The 26,357-nt window shown below is 36.0% G+C and overlaps 1 protein-coding gene and 1 non-coding gene across 5 annotated transcripts in view; one reads left to right on the top strand and one right to left on the bottom strand.

The window, feature by feature from the left end:
- Positions 1-23,554, top strand: part of LOC121431457 (syntaxin-7-like) — a 37,752-nt gene extending 14,198 nt beyond the window's left edge. For 2 of the 4 annotated variants that reach the window (XM_041629039.1, XM_041629037.1), the window contains exons 4-12: positions 5,473-5,542; positions 6,854-6,947; positions 9,063-9,200; positions 11,528-11,577; positions 12,668-12,764; positions 14,730-14,802; positions 17,375-17,457; positions 19,153-19,238; positions 20,979-21,899. In XM_041629039.1, the coding sequence (XP_041484973.1) occupies positions 5,473-5,542; positions 6,854-6,947; positions 9,063-9,200; positions 11,528-11,577; positions 12,668-12,764; positions 14,730-14,802; positions 17,375-17,457; positions 19,153-19,238; positions 20,979-20,994 (707 nt within the window). In that variant the 3' untranslated portion in view covers positions 20,995-21,899. Of the gene's footprint in view, positions 1-5,472; positions 5,543-6,853; positions 6,948-9,062; positions 9,201-11,527; positions 11,578-12,667; positions 12,765-14,729; positions 14,803-17,374; positions 17,458-18,107; positions 19,239-20,978; positions 21,900-23,296 lie in introns of those variants that run through there. The other 2 variants (XM_041629038.1, XM_041629040.1) reach the window with 2 other exon arrangements.
- On the bottom strand, positions 7,132-7,209 carry TRNAM-CAU. Its single transcript has one exon. It is a non-coding gene; the product is annotated as a tRNA-Met (tRNA).
- Positions 23,555-26,357: the final 2,803 nt, after the last annotated feature.

Raw genomic sequence — 26,357 nt, 5'->3', positions numbered from 1 at the left:
GTATTCTCGGAGGATCTATTTTCTCACCGATACCGCACAGGTAAGCGAATTTTGAATACTTCTTGCTTTTCCGTCAAAATCTTACGAATTAGCGTCTATATGTCATCGTGTTCCTTGGAATTTGTAGAGTCTATCGCAACGTGCATAAAGTCAATTGGCTTCCGGTTTTTGGAGCGTCGCGTGAATATGCATGAAATTGCAGTTTCGATAATTTTCGATCGATACCGGAGCGATCCGATCACGAACCAAGACCATTTACCGTGTACACAACATGACCGGATATCGTTATCGATACTTCCGCACGCAGTCCAAAGGAATTATTTTTGGGACCACGTGGTCATGACGTGATTTGCGCTATTGACCAATCAGCAATCTTCGAATCGCTGTGCGGAGACGATCTATCCGTTGTACACAGTCTATAGACAATTGTTCGTTGTGCATGCAACTTCAAGCAAAACTCCCCACCAGAATTGTCTACACACATTTTGAGATCAATACACAATATGCCCACCACTTTTCAAAATATTGCGGATCGCTTGGATTCGCCGTCATGTTGATATGGACCGAAGTTATGCGATCAAAAGATTCGGCATGCTGGCAGTTTGTTTGCCACATGTTAGCATGATTTGGTTGCTAACTTCAGTCCATATAAATATTACGGCGAATCCGAGAGATCCGCGAAGTGATGTCTACGGATTAGATCAACGACGTCGAGATCGAAGACTAAATACAGCCATTCCCAATATTTTGAAAAACGGTGGGTATATTAACATCGAAATGTGACTGAGAGACCTGTCATGACATTTGGGAACAAGTTTTGGTAATGAGGTATGCTGGTAATCGGCCGGTGCAAAACTGCATTAGCGCCAGTTTTCTCTGCATATTTATTGCAGCCTCTGTAGAAAAATTGAATAGGAATCGTTTGTCACTCCGTCCAGTCACAGTTCCACACACAAAGTGCACATTTTACCATTGAAATAGTATGTGCAATGAGTGGTGTGTACAGTGTAGCAAAGTTATAGACCTGCGTAGCCTTTATCATTTTTTAAACTTTAGGACCCTTACCATGTTTCACCTCCATTTTATCTCATTTACCAACATCTATCAACAACAACAACAAATTATAGGCCTAATTTCAAAGCAATATTTGTCGGCAAGTTTTCAATTTCAGTAAATTAACGTGTGCAGTAACGGTCTATTTATTCACAATTAAAACTTTGACAGTCTTGACATTAGCATTAACAAATCATTCATTCACGAATTCAATGTATTCAGAGATGGTTTTTGTAAAACATTGACAATAAACATCAGGCAATATGAGCGAATTACTATTCAATGCTCGCCGATCTTAACTCTGCCAATACAAAGCATAAACCATAAGCACTCCCTATCGTCAAAGCCACGTCCCGGCCCGTAGAGCAGCGGCCAGCGCCAACGGGGCAGTGACGGTGGCAGTGCAGTGGTCGTGCATGTCGTGGCAGTACAACGACATCTAACATTTTGAGACAATTTGAGAAATAAATCAAAGAAAATTGTTATAGAACTTACTGTTATAGCCTTCTACAAATGACTTTGAAGTCGCTGTCCGAATCTGACCCGTGTTCCTTTAGTTTTTGATGAATTATCGACGGACTTATCAACAGCAAAACGGTAGTACCGGTAGATCGAGTTTTCTTTTTCAAATATTGCACTTGGCGGTTAGACGTTCGCGCGTGCGTAGTGCGAGAACAATACGTATAATAGAGCTACCTGGCAAGCAGCCAAGCGGCCCCTCTCGCCAAAGCATATGGGGGGGGGATAAATTATGACAAAATATGGGGGGAGGGGACTTCTTCGCCAAGATAAATACACATCCCGATATGGGTGGGGGGGTGAATTAAAACCAAATCAGGGGTGTCTTCTTTTTCCTCTCGATTGGTTCTGGGTTGGAAACCATGATGGCGTGAGTGCATGCCACTGTTTTCCTTGGATCTTGGAATCTATGAAAAAAGTTTTCGATCCCTTCACTTTTTTTCCTGTTCTCTATGTTATTTTCTTTTTTATTTTCGTTGTCTTTTTTTCTTTTCTGTTAATCTTTCTTTTCTTCTTTGCCTTTTTTCTTTTCTTGTTTTTTCCCCTTTATATATATATTTTTTACTCACTCCTCTTCCCTTTTAATTTGCTTTTGTAATGATTGAAATTGAGATTTCATTCAGTAGATTTCTTTTCTGTTACATTGTACTATACCCTGTATGGCGGCAGGGAATTTTGATAGGGGTGAGGGAGCAATTAGACCATGTGGATAAATCATTTCAATCAAGTAATGCCGGCCTATAGAATAGCTCCTCTTTATAAACGCCGTCCACAAGTGGGAAAGAATATTTAGAGCCTAAAATAGAATTAGAATTTTGGAAATATCATTTGTAAAAAAAGGGTGAAAAAAAAGGGTGAAATAATTCATGATTGGAAGCAGCTATAATAGCGTACAAATGGGTCAGATGGGGCTTTTGACGTTGCAGACAGACCAAATCAGGGTTTGCGGATGGGAATTTGATAGAGGTTGGGGGACCAAGACAACCAACAGTGAATTCATTTTTAGCAAAATATGGGGCATTGCAAGAAACTTGCAATCGAAGCAATCGAACGCAAATCAATTTCAGACTCCAAAATCATGAGAGTCATACTTTTCATTGCAAACTTGCAACTGATCCATAAAAAAAATCCAAATTGATATGTTCTAGATAAACTTAATGTATCATCACCTGTAAATTTGCATCTGATCGAATTTTGGGATTGATTGCAAATATCTTCTTGGAACACTAAATATATAGTTCTTTTTATAAAAAGCGGCCATAAACAAGCAAAATGATTATAAAAATAGAATAAAACTTATTAATTAAAAATTAAAACCCTTTTTATCAAAAAAGATTTCATTGACCGATTGATTTTATTTTTGCATGCACCCATTGCATCAGATTTAAATTTATGTACAATAGTAAAATATAACAAATTTATAATATTGTATCATAACCACTGGATCAATAATATTTAAACACATATAGACCTTTTACTTAATAAGGACAAAGACAATTTAAAAGAATGCAAGAGACCATGTTTACAATCATGAGCGATTACACTTGATTTGGGGAAGCTGCTCGCATAAAAGTCACAGGTCAAATATTTAATTAACTCTAAATACCTTTTAATCTTTGATATATTTTCTTTAAATCTTCGGAATTATGTTAATGGGTAATGCAATTGGGCATATCATTCAGCATTAACACAAATGGCATTCATTAGGAAAACACCACTAAGCCACTATAGCTTTACAATTATCCAACATGATTATATTATATACCACTAGGCACATACTACTAAGACACCATATTGATACCAATCATACCATTATAGAGGCACATACTACTGAGACACCATTGAATACCACTGAGACACCATTGTATACCACTGAGACACCATTGGGTATATAATGGTATACCATGCAGTCATACCATTAGAGGCACATACTACTCAGACACCATTTGACACCACTGAGACACCATTGGGTATATGGTATACAATTCATCATACCAGTCATACCATTACAGAGACACATACTACTGAGACACCATTGAATACCACTGAGACACCATTGTATACCACTAAGACATCATTGGTGCATGGTATACCATTCATTATACCGGTCATACCATTAGAGGCATATACTACTGAGACACTATTGAATACCACTGAGATACCATTGTATACCACTGAGACACCATTGGATGTATGGTATACTATTCATCATACCAATCATACCATTACAAGCACATACCACTGAGACACCATTGAATACCACTGAGACACCATTGTATACCACTGAGACACCATTGGGTATATCATGGTATACCAGGCAGTCATACCATCAAAGACACATACTACTGAGACACCATTGAATACCACTGAGACACCATTGGTGCATGGTATACCATCCATTATACCAGTCATACCATTAGAGGCATATACTACTGAGACACCATTGTATACCACTGAGACACCATTGGTGTATGGTATACCGTTGATCATACCAATCATACCATTACAGGCACATACTACTGAGACACCATTGAATACCACTGAGACACCATTGTATACCACTGAGACACCATTGGATGTATGGTATACTATTCATCATACCAATCATACCATTACAAGCACATACCACTGAGACACCATTGAATACCACTGAGACACCATTGGGTAAATGGTATACCATTCATCATACCAATCATATCATTAGTCACATACCACTGAAACACCATTCGGTATATGGTATACCATTTACCATTAAATAAACTACCAATTACCATTAAGAACTTACCATTGAAACACCACTTAAATACCATTCGCGTACCATTTACCATTCAGATTACCATTCAACTACCATTCGGCACCATTCAAATACCATTGGCGATTTTTATAAGGGTGAACATCCTGTTCGAGTTTCAGGTCACATGATCAAGGTCAAAGGTCATGTAAGGTCAATGAACTTTGGCCAAGTTGGGGTCTTCTGTTGAATAACCATCATATCTCTGTGAATTGGTCTAGTTCATAAAAAGTGGACAATAATAACCATGTATCACTGAACATCTTGTGCGAATTAGAGTAGTTTTCAAAGTCAGCACTGCTGCTATAATGCACTGCGTGATGCAGGTGAGACGGCCAGAGGCATTCCACTTGTTTTTATTTAGGGAGGGGGGAGGTAAAGTGGGTATGATGGTGAAGTTTGACCTCTTTTCCGCTTGTCAGAAATCTTTTCATAGGAACAGTGCTTCTAATAGTGATGACTTTTAACTTTTTTTTTCTTGTCAGAATGCTTCTCCCCCCCCCCCAGCCCTTTCTGGTAAATCTGATTGACTAGGCAAACAAAATCAACAAGTGGGAAATATTCATTGTAGATTACAAGCAAAGCAATAGCACTAAGATATTGCATTTTTATGTTGATATTGTGAATAAAAATGTGCTTCAGAAACTCCTACATTGATGAACAACATTTGACAAGATCTACATATACATGTATGCAGCAGTGGCGGATCCAGGGGGGCATACGCTTGGGCTCCACCCCCTCCTTGAGAGTTAAAGCTAACCTCTCAAATGTATTCATACACAAGTGTACCCCTCCCCTTTTGTGATTCACAGGAAATATTTGTAATGGGAATATATTTCTTTTTTTTCCTCATCAAATTCTATGTGAGACAAAATAACCTTCATTTTTTAGTGATAATTATTTATTTTGTTTTTTTTTTTTTGGTCAAATTTTCCTAGGGAAAATGTGCCCTTACCCCCTTTGAAAAATCTTGTGTCCGCCCCTGGTATGTAGGTTACATGTACAAATACATATTGTTGTGAAAGTCATTTGTTTGTAAGTTTGTAGTTTGAATATGTTTTTCTTTGTTTATTCAATTCAATCTTACATTTAATTGTCTTTCGATTCAGTCAGAGAAATTGAAGGGTACATTGCTAGACTGGGCACTCATGAAGATAATAAAGGCCTTAGGGGAAAACTGTAAGTAACAAATTATATTTAATTGAATTGTAGTGAATAAATGATGAATGAATACGTATGAATGATTATTAATTAATAATTGATAGTGAATGAATATACTTCTAATATTATAAATATAGAAGAGCAGTCAAGGCAGGCATCTTTTCATTGATATATACACAGAGATGCCAAGTCCACACGACCACACGGGTCGTGTGGTCCAGTGGTTAGAGCATTGGACTCATAATCGCAAGGTTGTGAGTTCGAATCCCAACTCTGCCATTGTCTCCACTTTGATAAAAAGGCCCGAGAGTGATATCTGTCGTCTATAACGTCAGCCACTATGACTGATTAACATAGACGTTAAATGTTTCATTGGTAATTGGTTATATACCAGCTTGGCGTTTACCAGCAAAATGCTGTCCTGCCGAGTTCCTACGGGAGTTACCACGGGAGTTACCACAAACAGAAACAGAAGTTCAAAAAAATGTTATGCGTGAGATTTTCATGACTCGGCGTCTATACGCGCGCGCGGCCAGTACTTACACGTACACTCGTATGTTGCGAAAAGGCGCGCGCATGAGATATGGGCTTCATCATGATATCGATCCATACTGCAAAACCATGCGATGCATGCACGCGATTCATCGTATCACGTACTAGCTGTGCGCTGACTGCACTCTCGATTCGTCTCGCGTGCCGGGCGAGACGCGAAGGCGGTCGGCCAGTCGTATAATCTAGCGAATAATGCTACTTTTTCTCTTTTTTTTCTGTTGGGTCCCGATGCGTGAGAAAAATGGGTGCCATGCGTGAGATCGTGAGACGGACCCTGAATGCGTGAGTCTCACGCACAATGCGTGAGACTTGGTAGCTCTGTATACATGTACAAGATTCGCCATCAGAGACTGCATTCATCATCTGGCTTTATGATACACCTGAAATTCTTGCTGCGGCTCTTACATGTATCTATCTACGTCATAATATAAAAATTTTGGCAAATACAGCAAGCATGTTCTTCATGCAATCAACGCATAAACATCAAGCAAACTACCCATTTACGCAACTAATGAGCAGCGAGTGACGTCACTTTAGTGAATATAATGCTGCAGTTTACAATACAACGCAGTTATATTCACTGAGGTGATGTCAGACCTAGAGTATAACCATTGTGATCCTTGCAGCTATGGTCACGTGATGGCGTATTGTTCTACCACTGATTCAAAGCTATGTAAATAGCAATATGAATTTAGATAAACAACTGTAATCTGATTTTCGTTTTCTCATTGTTTCTCATTATTGTCATCTGCTCTGATGTTTCCCTCTATACGACAGGGATGAAGTACAGCACTATACCAACCAGTTGGCTAAAGACACAAACAAGATGCTCAAAGATCTCAACTCCATTCCACCTTCATATTCAGACCAGGTATAATAATAAAAATAACAATACTTATTTACAGTATTTACCCAGGGTAGCCTCTTCAGTCCTCATGAAGTGTTCTCCCAGTGGGCCCTGCTATACATGTTATGTCATTATACCTGTACCCTTCTCCAATTATTGCATGTCAACCCCTGTCAAGAAGGCAAAATGTCCCTTTTTTTTTAGTCTTTGGTATGACTTGGTCTGGGAATTGAACCCAGGACCTCCTGCTCATGAAGCAGGCGCTCTACCACTGAGCCACCATACCCGAGCCCCCTCTTCCAAAGAGTTACAAATTCATCCATTCATCTACAACTATGGAAAGCCAGCAACGCCAACATCTAAAATACATTTTTGTACAAAGCATTTTTGCATAAAGGTATGATGTACATGTATATCCATACATTCACAGTTTTCTTGAAAATTAGACATTCTGCAAATTTCCTGAAGAAAAAATTATGACGTTGATACTTGAGGTTGATTGGATCCATCATAACTCTTTGTAATGGGGTGTTGCAAGAAACTTGCGATCAATTGCAAGTCTGTTTCGTTCCCGAAATCAAGCATATGCCATAAAATTTATTGCAAATTTGCAATTGATTGCTAATCTGCTCCACGAAACAAGGAGTGTAATCTGATTTGCTATAGTCAAAAGTGATTAATCAATTTTTAAATTGCAACAGAATATTTGCGATCCATTGCAAATATTTTCTTGCAACCCCCCTAAGACAGGGCCAGGTTAATTGTAACTGCCAGGGGATCCCTGATTGGGATTGGCTACTGGGTCTTGTTGCCATGATAGTTGTGTGTGTATTTTAGTTTTGTCAGACGTGTATCAATCAGATATGATTATTTACGTCTGGGACCGACCTTTAACGTCACCATCTGAAAGACGTGACCAGGGCTCGAACCTCTGCATCAATTTGTAACTTCCCCACAGCTTGGATTACAGGCGCACGCCACAAGGCCCAGTTGTGATAATGTCAAAGCTACCATACATCTGCCCGACCCCAGTTCAGACTTTTGTTTTAGTATCCACACTAAGAGCCTTTCAATTAGTCCAGCATATTTATAAGTCATACATGCTGTAATAAATAGGCCTGTATTCTGAAGTCGGGTTTAACTTAGACCATGGTCTAACTCTGTGCTGAAATTATGGGGAGCCAAAAATATCAAAATTTTTATTACAATGTATGTTACTTATGTTAACTGCTCTTTCCTGATTCATCGATGGTGAAGACAGTGATCAATTTATACTTCCTAGACAATTATGAATGATTTGAGAGCCAAATGAGCTGTGATATGATATCTCTACTGTTAGTGATTTATGTAACAATTGGCTTTCCATACTTAAACCACAACTTTAAACCTGAGTTTAAGTTAAACCCGACTTCAGAATACGGGCCATGTAATGATCAATCATAATGTCATTCGAGATGAAGTTGATATATCAATAACCTCAGGTACACATTGCTGTAAAAAACAATGACACCTATTACTTGGTCTCGGCATTGGTGTGGATGTATATAACTTGTAATATTACCTTTACGAAGTGTTTCTCCGCGGCAATCATTATCTATATTTAGTGTTGTCTGATTTCGCAGCGGTCAATATCGTGCCATATTTTCTCTCTTCCAGGTTTTCCCATTGACTTTGTGTGTAAATTTAACAGCGGGCAATATTCGCGAAATCCGGTTGGAACCAGTTTGTGAAGAGAAAGCAGTTGTAGCCCAGCGCATCTCTATACAGTGCAGCGCTTAGTGCGTAGCATGCCATACACATGCACATAAACAAATAATTATGTGTATGCGCAGTGTGTAGGTGACGTGAGAAAATGGCTACTTCTAAAGCATGGATCGCTACTTATACATTATGAAGTTTTGAATAAAAATACTTGATAGGTAATAATAATAATATTAACTGGCATAGAATGAGATACAAACCCATATTTCCCTCTTTGAATCCATATTGCCCGCGCCTTCGGCTTGGGCAATATTGGATTCACATTGGGCAATATTGGTTTATATCTCATTCTATGCCAGTCAATATTATATAATTGTGCACCCCTCTGAGTCATCAAATTTTCAACTTCGTTTTGTAATTTTCCTCTTGGTTAAACAGAAGCAGCAGAAGATGCAGAGAGAGCGTCTGACAGGTGAATTTACCTCGGCACTCAATCAGTTCCAGAGGGTACAGAGAGATGCAGCTCAGAGAGAGAGAGATTCCTACGACAAAGTCAGAACAGGGTCAACGACCTCAGTGAGTATTGGCACCATGACATTTTCTCCGGCGACAATTGCTCCGTTCTTAATTCCACTCACATTTTGAATGATCAACTTCAACCTTTGGTTTAACACCATACCCTACCTTAATCCCAACATAAAACCCTATTCCCACCTTGATCCTAACCCTACATCTTAGACCAAATTAAGCCTGGAGCATTTGTCGCCAGAGCAAATGTCGTGTCACGACAGCTTTACGTTATGGCAAGTAGGATGAGTCATATAATAATTGGCATGAGACTGAGTATTAAAGTGTATTGTCTTGATATTATCTGGTAGTATACCATGCATTATAATGTAGATTGTACAGTCTATGCAATGTCCCCATGATGTTTGCAGGCAGCTGCCCATACATTATGTTCCCTGTGCAAGATTGCACAATTTCATTCAAATTGAATTTTTGCTTTAAAAATCTCATGTTCTCTTCTTTACCACTGAGGATTGATGTCCATCAAGCCTTGAAGAAGAAACAGGCTGTGGGCAAAAGACAGAATTTGTTGCTTCAGAACTAACATAAATAGTAAATACCAAACGAACAAGCATTGCAAAAATATCCTTCAATTTACCAATGATTCTTGCTTCCAGTATCATTAATAGAATAGTTGAGGTGTTGATGCGTGCGTTAAAGCCTGTGTATAGCTTTGGTAAAGGGTCAATAATGTGATTGATAATCGAATATCATCTAATATGACAGTCTTACTGAAGCTTAGAGACCGTTGGATATTTTTCCAACTGCACTTCTCTGAGAAAATTTCAAATATTCAAATCTTGGATATATAGCGCCCTCTCTCGGCGATGCTTGTTTTAAATTTTAAAAATGGGCATTCAAGCATTTATCTTATAAATTTAGTGATTAGATATCCAAAAGTTACAGACAAAGAACATATCTTGAAAGTTTCAGCCCATTCCATGATTTGGAATAGGATTTAATTGAAAGACAAAAACACACAAATATTTTAATTTGATCGGGTGACCCGATCAAGTTAAATTTCCATGTAAAATCGCAAAATTTATCCTGTAAAACACATTTTCATTTCATATCCTCCACATCATAACTGTTATAGGGCATATCCATTCATATTAGCTAGCAATGAATTGGAATACTGGATTTACCAAAACTATACACAAGCTTTAAGCAATATAAAGTAGGAATGAATATACGTTGCTATAGTGGGTTTATTTTCGATTGGTCTGATGCCAATTCGTTCAAATAGCAACTCGTCTACTAACATTTGTTATAAGATGGCTAAATAATTTGCAGCTTGCTGATTGGTCAAAGCGTACCACGTGATCATTCGCGAAAAGTGTCTATCCCTGCACGCCCGTGCGAATTTCGCGCACCCAAATTGTCTAACCCACGGTAAGTGCAATTTCAAAATTTTTGATATTTGATTTAGACTATTTCATTATTTCTTTCTCATATAAGGTGCTTAAAATTGCGTTCGAAATTACTTAGCCATCTTATAAAAGGAATAACGCATTTACCCGTCGTTTTTCAGCGATATGCAGTGCACGAGAGGTTTCTTCTTCGCATGCACACTCCACACGAGCCAGAGGCGAGTGTGGAGTGCGCATGCTCAGAAGAAACCTCTCGTGCACTGCATACTTGCTAAACAACTCCGCGGAATGCGTTATTCCTATAGTCTACCATCAGTTCGTCCACTATCCACACTGTCTAATAGCCATTTCATCCACTCCCCATTTTGTCTAAAACCGATTGGTCCAATAGCCATTCAGTCCACATACCATTTGGTCTAATTGGACTATAAAGGATTAATTGGGAGAAATGAATGAAAATGAAATGAATATTAGACCAACCAACTATGAGACCAAATGGTCATAGACGAACTGGTGATTAGACAAATTGATGATTGGACAAAATGGTTATTGAACCAAATGGTTGTAAGACAAAATGTTGATGGATGGAATGGCAAAGACTAAATTAAGGTAGGCCAGCGAATTAGCAATTTACCATACAGGTATATTTCTTCAAACACTTGCAAATTTCAGTTTTTATTTGCAATCAGTTGCAAGTTGCTGACTCCAATCTACTGAACTGTAATTTAGTTGACAATAAGTTTCATGTACATGTTCTGTTATTGTTTTTCTAATGTATTTTCACTTTTGTATTCCAGGGCCTCTAAGTACAACAGTGTTTGAGCCACTGACAGAGTCATCCTCGTGAAATATATGAAATGAATGAATGAATAAATAAGTAAATAGTATTAAAATTTCTTTCAACCTACAGTATCACTGTCATCTCTATTTACACACATTCTTCTGTTTTACCACTCTTTCATACAGGGAGGTTACGAAGATCATTCAAGTGATACACTTATAGGAGGGTTCGAAAGGTAAATATCTCACAGTGTCTAATGTTGTTATTTTAAAGGTTAAAGAAGATAGTTGCAACAAATAATTATTTCATGAGAAATTCTGTAAAACCATGGTTAACTGCCATCATTTTATCACAAATGTAGTTCTGGTACATGTACATTGATATAAGCTTATCTTTATGAAATCATGAAATGTTAGCCGAAAACCAATAATTCTGATGATCACTAACGCCAAAAGACATATGTGGGACAGTGTATTGATATTGTTCAGAAAAATATCCAACATTGTACAGAATTCTGTGCTTATTTTGCTACTTCCTCAACAATTTTCTTTTTCTCCAGAGCCATTTGGCAAATATTTTTTATTCATACATACAAACACTTGGGGTAGGGGTCATTATATTGGATTCTGATTGAACTCATTTTGAGATCGTTACCACAACAGGGTCATGTGGTCCAGTGGTTAGAGCATTGGACTCATAATCGTAAGGTTGTGAGTTCGAATCCCAACTCTGCCATTGTCTCCACTTTGATAAAAAGGCCCGAGAGTGATATCTGTCGTCTATAACGTCAGCCACTATGACTGATTAACCTAGACGTAAAATGTTTCATAGGTAATTGGTTTAATACCAGCTTGGCGTTTACCAGCAAACTGCTGTCCTGCCGAGTTCTTACGGGAGTTACCACAAACAGAAACAGGGTGGTGTTTCATAAAGCTGTTCGTAAAGTTACGAACAACTTTACGCACGACTGGAACCTGTTCTTAGGTGCTGAATCAGTTACATAGGGATATCATGTAGCATAAGAAAGGGTCACCTGTCGTGCGTAAAGTCATTCGTAACTTACGAACAGCTTCATGAAACGGGCCCCTGGTATTCATCTTCAAACATAACACAAGGAAGTTCACTAAGCATTAAAATGAAAACTTCAACAAACTAGTTTGAGCAAAATATCTCAGTAGGGGTGTGTTCTTCACAGAATAGCTGCCAATATTTGAGAAGAATACTGTATTTATTGAAAATAGTAGAATCTCATGAAGGTGTTGTAAGCTCTGCTTATGATGATTTCCTGATAGCTGAGATGATAATGTGATGATTATTATTGAAAGCTCAAGACAGGATACAGGTATGACTCAACAGAGTCAGGTCAGCTATGAAGACTTTGAAGCTATCAAGGAAAGGGAATCACAACTCAAAAAGTTAGAGGTGAGTCAAATCTTGCATCAGGGTCCCATTTCATTAAGACTTGTTATAATAATAGTTTCTGTAACAAAGTCATTACCAGGCAATCAGGGTGGAGGATTTCAGTAGCTTTTAACTGTCATGGCAAATTTGTTATTACAAGATTTATGAAACAGGGCCCAGAGCTTGAATATCATCACTTATGTTCTATAAAGGGGGCTATTTCACCAGACGCCCATTGCATAAAGAGTTACAACAATGGTACCTTTGCCATGATTGCAGCTACCATGGTAACAGGACTCAACAGCCAATCAAAATCAAGGTTTCTGTGGTAGTCTTAATGAAGCAGCCCCCATTGTATTCCGCTGTACAGCATGTATGAAAAGCCAAGTTAATTTTGTATCTTGATATCAAGAAATGATCGTTGACGTCAGGAATCTGATTTTTTGTTATGAAGATTTGAATTCTTTATATAAAAATGGCTTGCCAACATGGCTCCATGACATTTACTCCATCAGCAATAACTGTAAATTCCAAGCACTAATCGAATGACCAATTTCAACCTTGGATTTAACAATATATCCTATCCTAAACCTCACCCCAAACCTAACATAAATCCCTATTGCAACCTTAACTGTAACCCTATATCGTTGGAAAATTAAGACCAGAGCAATTGTTGCCGGAGCAAATGTCGTGTCACCGTCTAAGTGTCCAGGGCTCCGTAATACAAAGGTTTGCGATAAAATTGCAAATATGAAAGAATAGCACTGATTGGTTCTTTGTCAGTATTTTAAACCTAATGCGCATGTAACATTGATATTGATTGGTCAGTTCATTTAGCGATTGATCACTAATCTTTATGTTACGTAACCCTGATGTGAGAACCTCCTTAAAAATATCAATGCATATGTGTTCAGATAAGAAAACATCGCTCTTAATTTCTTATCTTTTTTCCCCTTGTCACTATTCATGTGAATCTCTTCATTGACTCTTACCCAAGGAGCCCATAATACAAAGGTTTTTTATCAATCGATCATTAAACTTTCTTTCACATTTTGAAAAACTAGTTTAAGGTCCAATTTAAGGTATAAGATCAACCAAAAACAATTTACTTTAAGTGTGGTGGGATAATACTTTTAAAAAGTCATGGAAGTGTGAAAGAATACTTTAATATTTGCCTTTTAATTGCCTTTTTGCAATTTAAAGTGTAGTTGTATACAAGGATTAATACCGGGGTAAACCATATTGGCTTGATCATAATGTTCAAAAGATATGTTCACATAGAAAAGTATAAAAATACAAAAACATGATGTTCATTAAAGAGGGCTAATACAGGTGTATCATTGATTTCTAGTACGAAACCAAATAAATTTGATATTGCACAACAGAGGCGTTTTGATGAATGCTGACCATATGTCGGCTGTAATCTTTAAGATGACCAACAGGTGTAACGGTCCCTTTAAAGGTCAAGTCCACCCAAGGAAAATGCTAACTTGAATAAATAGAGAAAAATCAAACTAGCATAGTGCTGAAAATTTCATCAAAATTGGATGTAAAATAAGAAAGTTATGACACTTTAAAGTTACCTTATTTTTCACAAAACAGTGATATATGCACAACTGGGTGAGTCATTTGACGATGTCCATCACTAATACGTTTATTATTGTTTGAATTATACAATATTTCATTTTTTATAGATTTGACAATCCCTATTTCATATAATGAAATACAAAAAAATAGTGAGTGGATGACGTCATCAGTTTCCTCATTTGCATACCGACCAAGATGTGAATATAACTGTTTTGTGAATTAAGCAAAATTTTAAAATGTCATAGCTTTATTTTTACATCCGATTTTGATGAAATTTTCAGTGTTTTGCTTGTTGGATTTTTCTCATTTTATTCAAATCAACTTTTTGTTGGGGTGGACTTGTCCCTTAAGCTCTTATTTTGCTCTTAGTATTAACCTTTGTCATGTTTTTCTTCACAGTCCGATATTCTTGATGTGAACCAAATATTCAAAGACCTTGCTACCATGGTCCATGAACAGGGAGATATGATAGGTAAGAAAAATTACCTACATGTGTATTTCCTACATGTATCTTTCAAATGCCCACAATTTCTAGGAAGCGCGATTGCTCAGTCGGTAGAGCAGGGGTTTCGGATTCCGGTGACCTGGGTTGATTCCCAAGTGGACCAAGAGGACCTTAACCCTAAAAAGACTGGGGGGGCCTTTTAGGCCCCCCCCCCCTGTACATAAATCGCGATAACTTTTTTGCGCATGAAGCGTTCGCGCCGCCATTTCATGACTTTTTTCTCTTGAGTTTTGCGCAACTTTTGATATCAAATTTGTATACCCCCATGCCGCGGTTGCGGAGTTACGTAACATTTTCGTATCACATGTCACGTAAGAAATGACACGTAAGAAATTTGTATTCGTTTGTGTGTAAAGTGTATGGTATTTGAATGAATGTTTTACACATTGTTTTCTAACTACATTTTTATTTGTTTCTTTCTATATTATGTCACTTGTGAATTCAAGTAGCAGTTCTAGGATATGAAAATAATGAAAAACATTGCATAAAAAAATAAAGAAATACATAAGAAATGCAAAATAAAGAAATACATAAGAAATTAAAATCAAAGAAAAACATAAGAAAAGTAATGCAATAAAACATGCCAATTATTGTATTTCTCTACATAACGCATGCGGAGTACTTATTTGCATATTTAGTAATTACTAATTTGCATAAGCATATCTAATAATTCAAGCATGAAACAACACAATTCCATGATAAACAACCTCTTCTTACAGCTGAAAACCTTGAAACAGGAATTTATGGACCGCAATAAGTACCAAAATATGAAAAATTCAATTTTTTGATAAAAATTTGCATATTCACATAATTATGAATATAATTTGCATAAATTATGTGATATCTCTTATGCTTTGTTTTCACCAGCTAGTGTACATGTAACACATCACTTGTTTATCTTCCAAGATTGCTTTGGCTCATTGCAAGAGAGTGTAATGCAATAAAACATGCCAAATGTTGTATTTCTCTACATAACGCGTGCAGAGTACTTATTTGCATATTTAGTAATTACTAATTTGCATAAGCATTTCTAATAATTCAAGCACGAAATAACACAATTCCATGATAAACAACCTCTTCTTACAGCTGAAAACCTTGAAACGGGAATTTATGGACCGCAATAGGTACCAAAGTATGAAAAATTCAATTTTTTGATAAAAATTTGCATATTCGCATAATTAATTATGCATATATTAAAAAATACAATGAATATCAGTATTTTGACTATGTTTTCTTTTAGAGGACATGACAAAGGATGTGTGTGCCAAATTTGGTTGCGATTGGACGACCAACGGCCGAGATCTTAGGGAGGGCCCAAAAGGCCCCCAGTTTTTCTAGCCTCCAAAATAGCCCTGTCTTTTTAGGGTGAAGCCATTGATCCCCTGGCTGCTTGATCACAGGCATTCATGCTTTCTTAGCAGTCAGGTCAAAAACCTCGGTATAACAATAACAATTCACTTAATCAAGGTCACAAATCTGAAACTTAATTTGTTTTCCCACTCACATTTGAATGCAATTGTTTTAATATGTCAAAGGGAGAACAGATTCTGTGCCGAAGTCGAAATTTTCTTTAAAATTCTTATATAGGATAGATAATTAAGAATTTAATCTGCAAACTTTGATTGATTTTTGAAGCAATTTGCAATATGTGGTATGTAAATTGTTATGATAATTTCCTAAAGAGCTTTTTTCTAGGCTCTTCTGTTAAAGGCCTTAGTATGAATTCTGTCTTCTTACTACTTAAGAGTTATACGATTTGACAGGAAGACTGGCAAAATAGTAAACTATGATAAAATACAGAAAATTAAAACAAGCTCTGTCATTGAAAAAGTATATTCTACAGATTGCAAATACACCAGATTAAGATAAACAATATTTTTTTGAGGGAGCAACCCCATGAAACCCACAAACCTAACTATCCTAATCAATCCTCACAGTACTTTTCTTTAAATTATGTAATGATAATAACAATGTTTCAATTACTAGAATAAGCCTGTTCACGGTTGTAAACTGCGCACATGCAGTAAAAGGTCATTTCAGATAAACCGTGAAGGTGGGTTTTTAAATTCACCGACATAGCCATTTGTGATTTGATGATTATTCATGTATTCCTTTTAAAATATTCTTTTCATCACATCCAAGCTAAAGAGAAACAAAAGTCTTCATAATCACTGGTAATGACAGTAGCCCAAACTATAGTCAAAATGTGCCAGAAGCAGACAATAAAACAAACCAGATTTCAAAAACTTTACCCTTGATGTACTATTCTAGTCACCTGGTCTGCACAGTACTTTTCATTCTTAGAATTCGAATGCTTTGCCGCGAAAACTTACGCAACATCTTCATTTGAAAATGTTATTGCTCATCCAAATGAAAAATCGCAAAGGTCATTTGAGAAAAGTCGATCATCAGCTAACCGTGAACTGGTTTATAGCCACTTCACTGGCTACCCTGCTCTTTGAGAAAATACCATTTGTCATTGTTTTTCTTAAATATTTTACATGTTTTTCATTTTTTCATGTCATTTTGCAATTTTCAGACAGCATAGAAGCTAATGTAGAATCAGCAGAGGTACACGTAGAACAGGCCAACACACAACTTGAGAAAGCAGTGACATACCAGGTTAGTTGACCTTTGATCAAACTTTAATAAGACGTGCATGTAGTCAGCATGGAAAGGTTCATTAGATTGACAAGGTATTAGAGGAACAATTTGTTTTCCAATTCAGGGAATAATTTTCCTGGTATCGCATCGCAATTTGCTCCACATTTTTGAAAGACTGCATAAAGTCTTTTGTATAGCATATTTTTAAATAGGACTGTACATTACTTAGTTGAGAGCTTTTTCTCTTATGACCGAAATATGCTATTCAAATTTGTAAAGCAAAATTATTCCCTGCAAATGGTCAAATGAATTAGGTTATTTGTGAATTATCATATTCCACTTTGATATAGCACCTAATCCAAACGTCTCGAGTGCATTACAGATAGTGTACATATGGACGATCTAGAGACTTTCTCCACTTCCTGGGGAGCAATCCAACAAGAGGCATACTACATGTATGTAGAAAAACCCATTTCAGATACAAAATAGTAGTAAATATGCTTTTGGTTTGAAAACAAAATTAATGTACACATACCATGTTCATGTATGTTCTTTACGTGCATGATTTGGTCGTAGGTTACATACCCATCGAATACCAATACATGTATGTATTATCCTCGTCTTTCAATGTTTTCTCCTGTGTTCTTACCTCTGATGTCCGATTTTAGAAAAAGGCGAGAAGAAAGAAGTTCCTCCTCCTCATCTGCTGTATAATCCTGGCTGGAGTCATTGCTTTAATCCTTTATCTCTCCTTGCGATAGAAGCCGTCTGTCCAGTTTCAAATGCTCAATGTCGTGGGAAATGATTTAATCATGGAATATATATTTGTTGTGTCACTATTGCATTGACTGACTCGCAGAAGGCCTCATTGGAAGTTTTATTCGCAATGGAAGGACAGTTAATAATAGTAACATGGACAAGCTCTTCGGATTTGCGCTTCATGATTGTCCAGCGTGGTCATAATTGTATATGTACATTGATATTATTGTATTCCTTACGTCCAGTCTTGTATATGTTTGTCGATGATTATATTTTTATGAAATGATCTTTTCCTACAAATGAAACGAAGAAAAAATATTCGGGGGCCCATATCATAAAGGTTTGCGATAGATTGCAAATATGAAAGAACCTTTCTGATTGGTCTATGATCAGTGTTATGGACACAATGTGCATTTAACAAGGAGCTTGATTGGCCTACTAGTATTTTCGCTTTAGCGTTTGATTGCAAACCTCTGTGTTATGAGCCCCTAAAATCTCCATTGGATATTGCCATTGGATGACAAAAGCTTGTATCTCATAAAACCACGAGAGGGTAATGTCTGGACAACCAGACATTACTATTTACTTGATAGATTATTTAGTCTTTAGTACCACAAAGGTTTTCTTCATGCCATTTCAAGATATGAGGTTATGTCACCAAAATGGCAATATAATGATTGACTTTGTCGCAAAATGAGTTCAAGTGAGATGATTTCTTCAACCTGGACTGATTTTATTGTGTATCATTTTTTATATGCATTATTGAAATATTACAATTAATGGCAATCATTGATTTATGTATTAACTATAGAAAGATATTTGATATTTTAATTCCTATTCAATGAATTGTTTATTAACTATAGAAAGATATTTGATATTTTAATTCCTATTCAAGGAATTATTATGTATGATTAACATGTGGTTTTCAATGCTATTCACACCCTTACCCCTCAGTCAAAAGCAAGACGGAAGAAATTCCTGTTATTGATCTGTGTACTGGTACTCATAGTCGTAGTAGCGCTAATCATCTATTTCAGCGTGTAAGTTGAATCGCTCTTTTTTTATTTCTGTGGCAAATTGGCATCACTGAAGCAGCAAAATGCACCTGTAACTTTCGCTTATGGATTCTCTGGGAAATTAACCATCCATTTTTTGTTTTGTTTCAAAACTTCTTTAATTTTTTGCTTTGAGTGTTTACAATATTCTTTTTTTTTATTTCTTCCTTTCCTTTGCTTTGATTTTTTGTTGTGCAAAATAAGTTTCCTGTCTAAATACATGGACAAGTAAAATGTATGCAAGTATTTACTATTTCACCCTTACACTCCTAACCTCATTGAATTATTAGTTTCTTTGGGCTCTCTTTGACATTGAAGCTGATATTCCTTCTCAACTTTGTGTGAAATGTGAACATTTCCCCTCTTCAGTTGAGAATGATATTAAAGCAAGCAAACTGTAGACTACCACAAGATGCTAAAAAAGCAAGAGGTAAAACTCTCCTGCAATGAAGCTATCTTGCATCTCCATTAAGTGATTAATCAAGTATGATGATTTAAGAGAAAAACTTCAAATTGCTACCTCTTCCAAATGTCATGTATATGTAATTATCATGAGCATGTAATACACCCTATAATCAATATACACTGAAGAGGGTTAGTTGAGACCTATTCCTTTATAGTTTATTCACTGCTTTCGCACATTGGCTAGTGCACATATAGTACACATTAAATACTCTCCCCATAGATTTTTTGACACGATAGCTACACTTCCAACTAATCGGTGTAAATTTACTCTACACTGTACTTTGTCTTTATATAAAACCTGATAATCTATCCATGATGTATCATAGCTAAATCACTGTAAACTTCAAATTGGCAGCTCAGAAACTCTGTGACCCTTGTCAGAATAATCTGGGTTTTTTTAATAATTGTGCTGTGATGTACAATAGCCGGATACGAGACTAATGGGGTATTGCAAGAAACTTGCGATCAATTGCAAGTCTATTTTTTCCCCGAAATCAAGCATATGCCATGCAATTAATTGTAAATTTGCGATTTATTGCTTACACTGTACATGTATCTGCTCCATGAAACAAGGAGTGTAATCTGATTTGATATAGTTAAAAGTGATCAATCAATTGTAAAATTGTAACAGAATATTTGCGATTGATTGCAAATATTTTCTTGCAACACCCCCTAAGGGAGTTTGTGTGCTTGCTCTGGGGATTTCTCAGTGGTGATGCTCTCTGTGTCTCTTTATCTTCTTCTTTGGCAGCCACCAAGTTCATAAATATGAAATACTACACTTTTAATACAATCTTAACTATTTGTACCTAGTGGCGTACATGTATCTGGCAAATAATCAGGAAGGAAAAAATCTTCTGGATAGCCCCAATTTTAACAGTCAAAGGTCATCACAATTTTCAGAGTACATTCCTGTAAAAAAATTCTGACATGCAAAACGAATTAAAAAAATTTTCTACTAGGCATGACAATGATACAATGTATCTATGGCTAGCCATCAACTTCATAATTTGCTGTAAGTGACATGCATGCACAAATGGATTGATTAAAATCAAAGATATAAGGAGGGTTGTAGATGTATGTCATCTCTTGTTAGTTTTCTGATCAGGCTTTCACGTACACACACAATAAATTTTGGTGTCACTTGCTTTCCATATAATTATTAGGCAAACCTACGTAGTCACAATGCACAAACACCTGTTACTAGTTTTGCTTCAGCGTTTGAATTGTAGACTTACCATATTGACACATTTTTTGCAGACCGAAGGGCAATTAAAATGGATGAATCAAGTACAGAATCCATTGGAAATCATACGCCTAGTTGCTAATATGATGAGATATTAGACCCATACCCGTACACAGAGATGATGCAGAGATACCACATCAAAGCAGATGGATGCATCAGATAGTCACACTTCAGCTTGTGCCATCACGTTGGGTCTGGCAATTGCGTATACCCGACCATTCAAGAAAAGGGCCCTCTAAATGCCCAAAACGTCCAGTTGACCCGACCATTCGAGAATTTTGCTATAGTATTCACAAACCATCGGGTAAATTGGACCAGACCTTTTGAAAATTTAGAGGCACTTTCCTCGAATGGTCAGGTTTCATGAGTGTCTAACCCGACACGATAACCCGATGTGATGGCACATGCCCACAATTCTTATTTTACATGTATAATCACCAAGTCATACATGTATAAACAACTTTGTTTAGTTTTGTTAATGAATACATTGTAAATGAAAACATGGATTTGTTATATTAACACATCTTGTAAACATTGGATACAATGATAGCATGGTATACCCAAATTATAAATTGTAACCTTAAATCTATATTTGAATTCTAATTTTTAGTGAGTTCTTTTGTTATTCATGGGGGTTTTCATTGATAAATGTAGGGATGTTTCATTGAGCTATTTGTAACATTATGCATGACTTTAATTTGAATATGGGCTGCCAAAATGCGAACCCAAGCTTGCTTCTTTTTTAATCTCATAGTTTTATTTCAAATTATGGCAAACAAATACATTTTGCACTAATATGGCTAGCCATAACCTTCTGCAGAAATTCATACATAACTTTACAAAGTGCATTTTGAAACACTCTCCCTTAACCCTATCTAGGCCGGGGTATTTTGGGAGTTCATATGGCCGGGGGGGGGCCGATCTCGGCCATTGGCCGCGCGATCGCGCACCGAAAATTGGCACGCAGGTTGTCTTGGACATAATCTATAAAACTGAATCAGAATTTATTTCATGCAAATTGCTATTAAGCGATTATGCTAATTTATTCTAAATTTGTTGGGGAATCTTATGAGATAAACAACATAAAAAAAATACATTTAGACCAAAACCAAAAAATAATCATACATATATGATTTTTGTTTGAAAACACAATTTACATTAACTTTGTACACAAAATATTTTTGAGCAATTTTTGGTCTGCACTTACACAATGTTGCATAATTTTGGAACCGTGTACCCAGGTGACACAAAACTGGTCTCAAAAGTTGCGCAAGTCTTGAAAGTAAAATGTAAGCGAGCGGCACAGTAAAAAAATTGCGCTGCGAAAATATTGCGCGAATCGTTGAGGGGGGCCTCCAAGCCACCCCCCCCCCTGCCTGGATAGGGTTAATTTCGATTTCTTAAATGTAAGGCATTTTCTTTATGATCAAAGTATATAGGGGTGTGTTATTCGGATAATTTTTTCTTTATTTCTGCTAACCATATCCTTGGTATTTCATTTTCTTCATATTTTCAGTCACCGCTATTGCTTGTATTAAACCAAATTCATTAAAAAATATCTTCCAATATTAGGGTTTGATGCACCATTGTTTCCTTTTCTTTTCTTAAAAAAAATCCTTCACATTTGAAGTGATGCACTAACATACATGTACACCGTACAATGCTATCTTTCTAACAACGTTTAAACTTCTTTCTTTATCTGCTGTTACTAACATTGTAATCTTAACATTTTATCAATTTTGTCATGTGATATGTTGCTCTTTCAGCCAATTAGACAAATTTAAAGAACCCCTGACTTACTACTTTAACTCCTAAATGTTGATGAATTTTATTAAGCCAAAGGTAGCCCCATGGCTTTATTGTTGACAGGGGTACTTTATCATCTCACCCCCCCCCCCCTTGATTAGATTATGTTAAGTTCGCAGATTTCAGATAGAATTGGTTGGGGAAAGGACTGAAAGAGCCCATAATCCATACCTGTATTAATTCTGAACATTCAACTTTAAATTTGTGGCAGTTTTCCCTTTAAGTGATCTTGGGATGGAGAAACCCTGATTTGACCATTCATGGTTGGTATAAGACTTTTTAAAGAAAAATTAGAAACAAGGGAGAACAAAAATACCTTTGTTTACATGTATGAACTGGTTCATTTCATAACATGTTTAATTCCTTTATAGAATTCTTGATTTGTGTATATGCTATTTGGAGCATTTGGCTAGTATTATACAAAAACAGACCTTTTCAATTATCTATATATATACACATGGGTTATACATTTAATCCTCATGGTTTAAAGAGCTTTTTCGTGATGTATTCCATTTTGAATCTACAGAAGAAATTAGAAACTCATCACAACCGAGGGATATTCATCCAGTCACCAAGAAGCCATTAACAGTCACTGAAAGTTTATGATTTCCTTTGCCTAAAGTTTATTTTGTAGCACAATGTGTTTGTGTATATAATGCTCTCTGTTATGTGTGGTCCGTTTAAATTTGACCCAACTGTTCAGAATGCTATGGCCCGTATTCTGAAGTCGGGTTCAACTTAATCTCAGGTTTAAAGTTGTGGTTTATATATGGACAGCCAATTGTTACATAATCATTAACAGTAGAGATATCATATTTCAGCTTATTCAGCTCTTAAATCATTCATAATTGTGTAGGAACTATAAATAGATGATTGTCTTTACCATTGATGCATCAGGAAAGAGCACATTAAACATAAGAAACATACAACTTAATAAGAATATTGATACTTTTGGCTTCCCATACTTAAACCACATCTTTAAACCCGAGTTTAAGTTAAACCCGACTTTAGAATATGGGCTTATGTGTTTAGGAATAAGGATCAAGTAAATGTCTTTGAGACCTTGTTATTGAGGAGTTGAGGGGTACGTATAAGAAAACACTGTCTGCTGTCATGTGGCTGCATTAGTTTTTTTTTGTATGGGGAAAGGGTAGGGGTGATTTCTAACTGGATTGCCTCATTGTCTTGTCTAAATGTCTTTAATAGATTTTTATTGAGGAGTTTAGGGAGAGGAACGGGTAAACAAGAAAGAACTGTCTGATGTCGTGGGGCTGCATTATTTATTTTGCATTGAGGAGTTGAAGGGGGGGGGGGAAGATGAATAAGAATTAACTGTCTGCTGTCATGTGGCTGCATTAGTTTTTTTTGTATGGGGAAGGGGTAGGGGTGATTCATACTGGACTTGCCTCATTCTCTTTTCCAGACTACTCAAAAACTATTTTCCAAACAATTAATCTTTCACATGAGCATTAGCATTGTGGAGTATTACTCAGGGTAGTCACAGAAAACCGTCTTTTGTGGGGATTTATTTAATAATTTCTGACATTTGACTACTAGGTAGTGTAGCCAGCGTATTTCAGTGGAACAGAGACTGAAGCTTTTGGTCTATATTCAAGAATGTTTCCATTCAAAGAAAAGTATGAATATCTCATTTCGCAACGTAACTTTGCTGTAGAAAAAACATTTCTGTTAAGAAGAAATTTAGTTTTGTTGACGAAATGAAGAAACTCTTTAAGTAATTGTAAAAGATTGTATATAATGCAAGTACGAACCATTGTGGAAAAGTAAAAGTATCACTGAAATGATGAACACTTTATTTAATTATTCGAAGGAGCCACATCTTGACATGTATTGCACATAGATATGCATGTATATCACATAGATATGCATGTATATGTGTTGGAGTATACACACAATATTATTCCAACAGTTTCATCCATTTGTTATCTTTTTAAATATGAGGGCATTTGAGGATGATCTTCCTAAATCAATAGCTCATAATGATTATTTTCATCTGTACCACATCTTTTTGTAGATCTTTAAAACTGCCCATGTTGGATGATTTTCTTACTTTGCTTTTTTTTAATGGTAACCCTGGTTATTTTAAAACTCTAAGATTTGTGGAATATTAAGCAAGTCTAGTCATAGTTATTATGGCAAAATTTATGTCTAGCAACTTTTGGGGACCCGATTTTTTATTGCCCAGGTACCTGATTCGGGATTTGTAAAAGTACATATCTTAGACCTACAAGTAAAATTGCTTCGGAAATGTGATATCCCGTACCAATGCAAATTTTGTTTCTAGCCAAATTAGTATATGTACATGTATTCATGTTATGTTATGCTTGTGGTGGTTCAAACCTCCTTTGTAAGTGTACACCATTTGTTGGCCATGTACTCTGACTGTCTTTCTGTTATTATCTTTATAGATTGAATAATTTTTTTTTTCTTTTTCTATTAGAAGGTATGTTATTATTACTGATATTCCAAAGGTTCGTTATTCCAAGAAAATAGGATTTGTTATTCTGAATGCGTGTTATACCGAGGAATCATTGGCGAAGAACGATAATTACATGCATTATTCCAAAGGTAAAAAATATTAATATGTTAAAATTTTAGTAAAAGGTAAAATAAAGAATTATACTGTCCTTGCTTTGTTTCAGGCTATCAAACCTTTGATGAATGAATCTTATTTTCTTGTCACATAAACAAGCCTTCAGAATGATTAACCTTATTTTGGGGGGGATTAATATACTTTTGGATAAGTGAACCTTCAGAAGTAAACAGAAGTAAAAAGTGTAAACAACAGTGGAAACAATAACATAACACATACCAAATACATAATTATATCCAGATTTGTATCTCAAGAAAAGACACTAACACAGCATTTCATTATTATTTACATTTACGTAACCATATCTTTAGCCAAGAAAACTCTGATTTACGAGCCATACAACCTAAGTAAAAGTTATTTTAGTTATAAACCTGTTATACTGTGCTCTAGACTGTAAGAAGAATTATTATTTGTGTATAGCATTTTTTTAATACTTATATGTGACAATTAGTATGATCAGTTATCAATTAGTAAAGTTATACTGTGCACTCATTGGGTATATTTCTTTAATTTCTTTGGTACCTAATCATCCTTTATCCCTGGAGAGGGCTCAATCATAAAGCTTCAAGCACATAAAATCAAACTTGAATTTGTAAACAGATATATAGATTCCTTTTCTGAGGAAACGTCCGAATTAACCATTAATTGAAGATTTTTTTTTATACCAAACAGTTTGAAAATAAATTTGAAAGAGAGTGTTTATTGTATATGATTGGTGAATACTGGTATATCATGAATGATTACCGTAAATGTATTAAATGTTAAGCGATGACATCTAATGTAAGTAAATTAAGGAAGATATATAATATATTTTTAGTATATTGTTTATGTATTTGAATAGGGGTACATGTATGACGAAGCATTGTGTTGTATTAAAGGTATTTTGATATGTTAAGTATTTATATTGTAACGTTAGAAAATGGTATGCTTTATAAATATGAGTCTCTTTGGCACTCTTAATTTCCATAATCAG

This window comes from Lytechinus variegatus, chromosome 17 (genome assembly GCF_018143015.1).
Source record: "Lytechinus variegatus isolate NC3 chromosome 17, Lvar_3.0, whole genome shotgun sequence".
NCBI classification, from domain to species: Eukaryota; Metazoa; Echinodermata; class Echinoidea; order Temnopleuroida; family Toxopneustidae; genus Lytechinus; species Lytechinus variegatus.
Note: the sequence above shows the minus strand (reverse complement) of the source record. Positions and strands in the feature narration are given on the sequence as shown.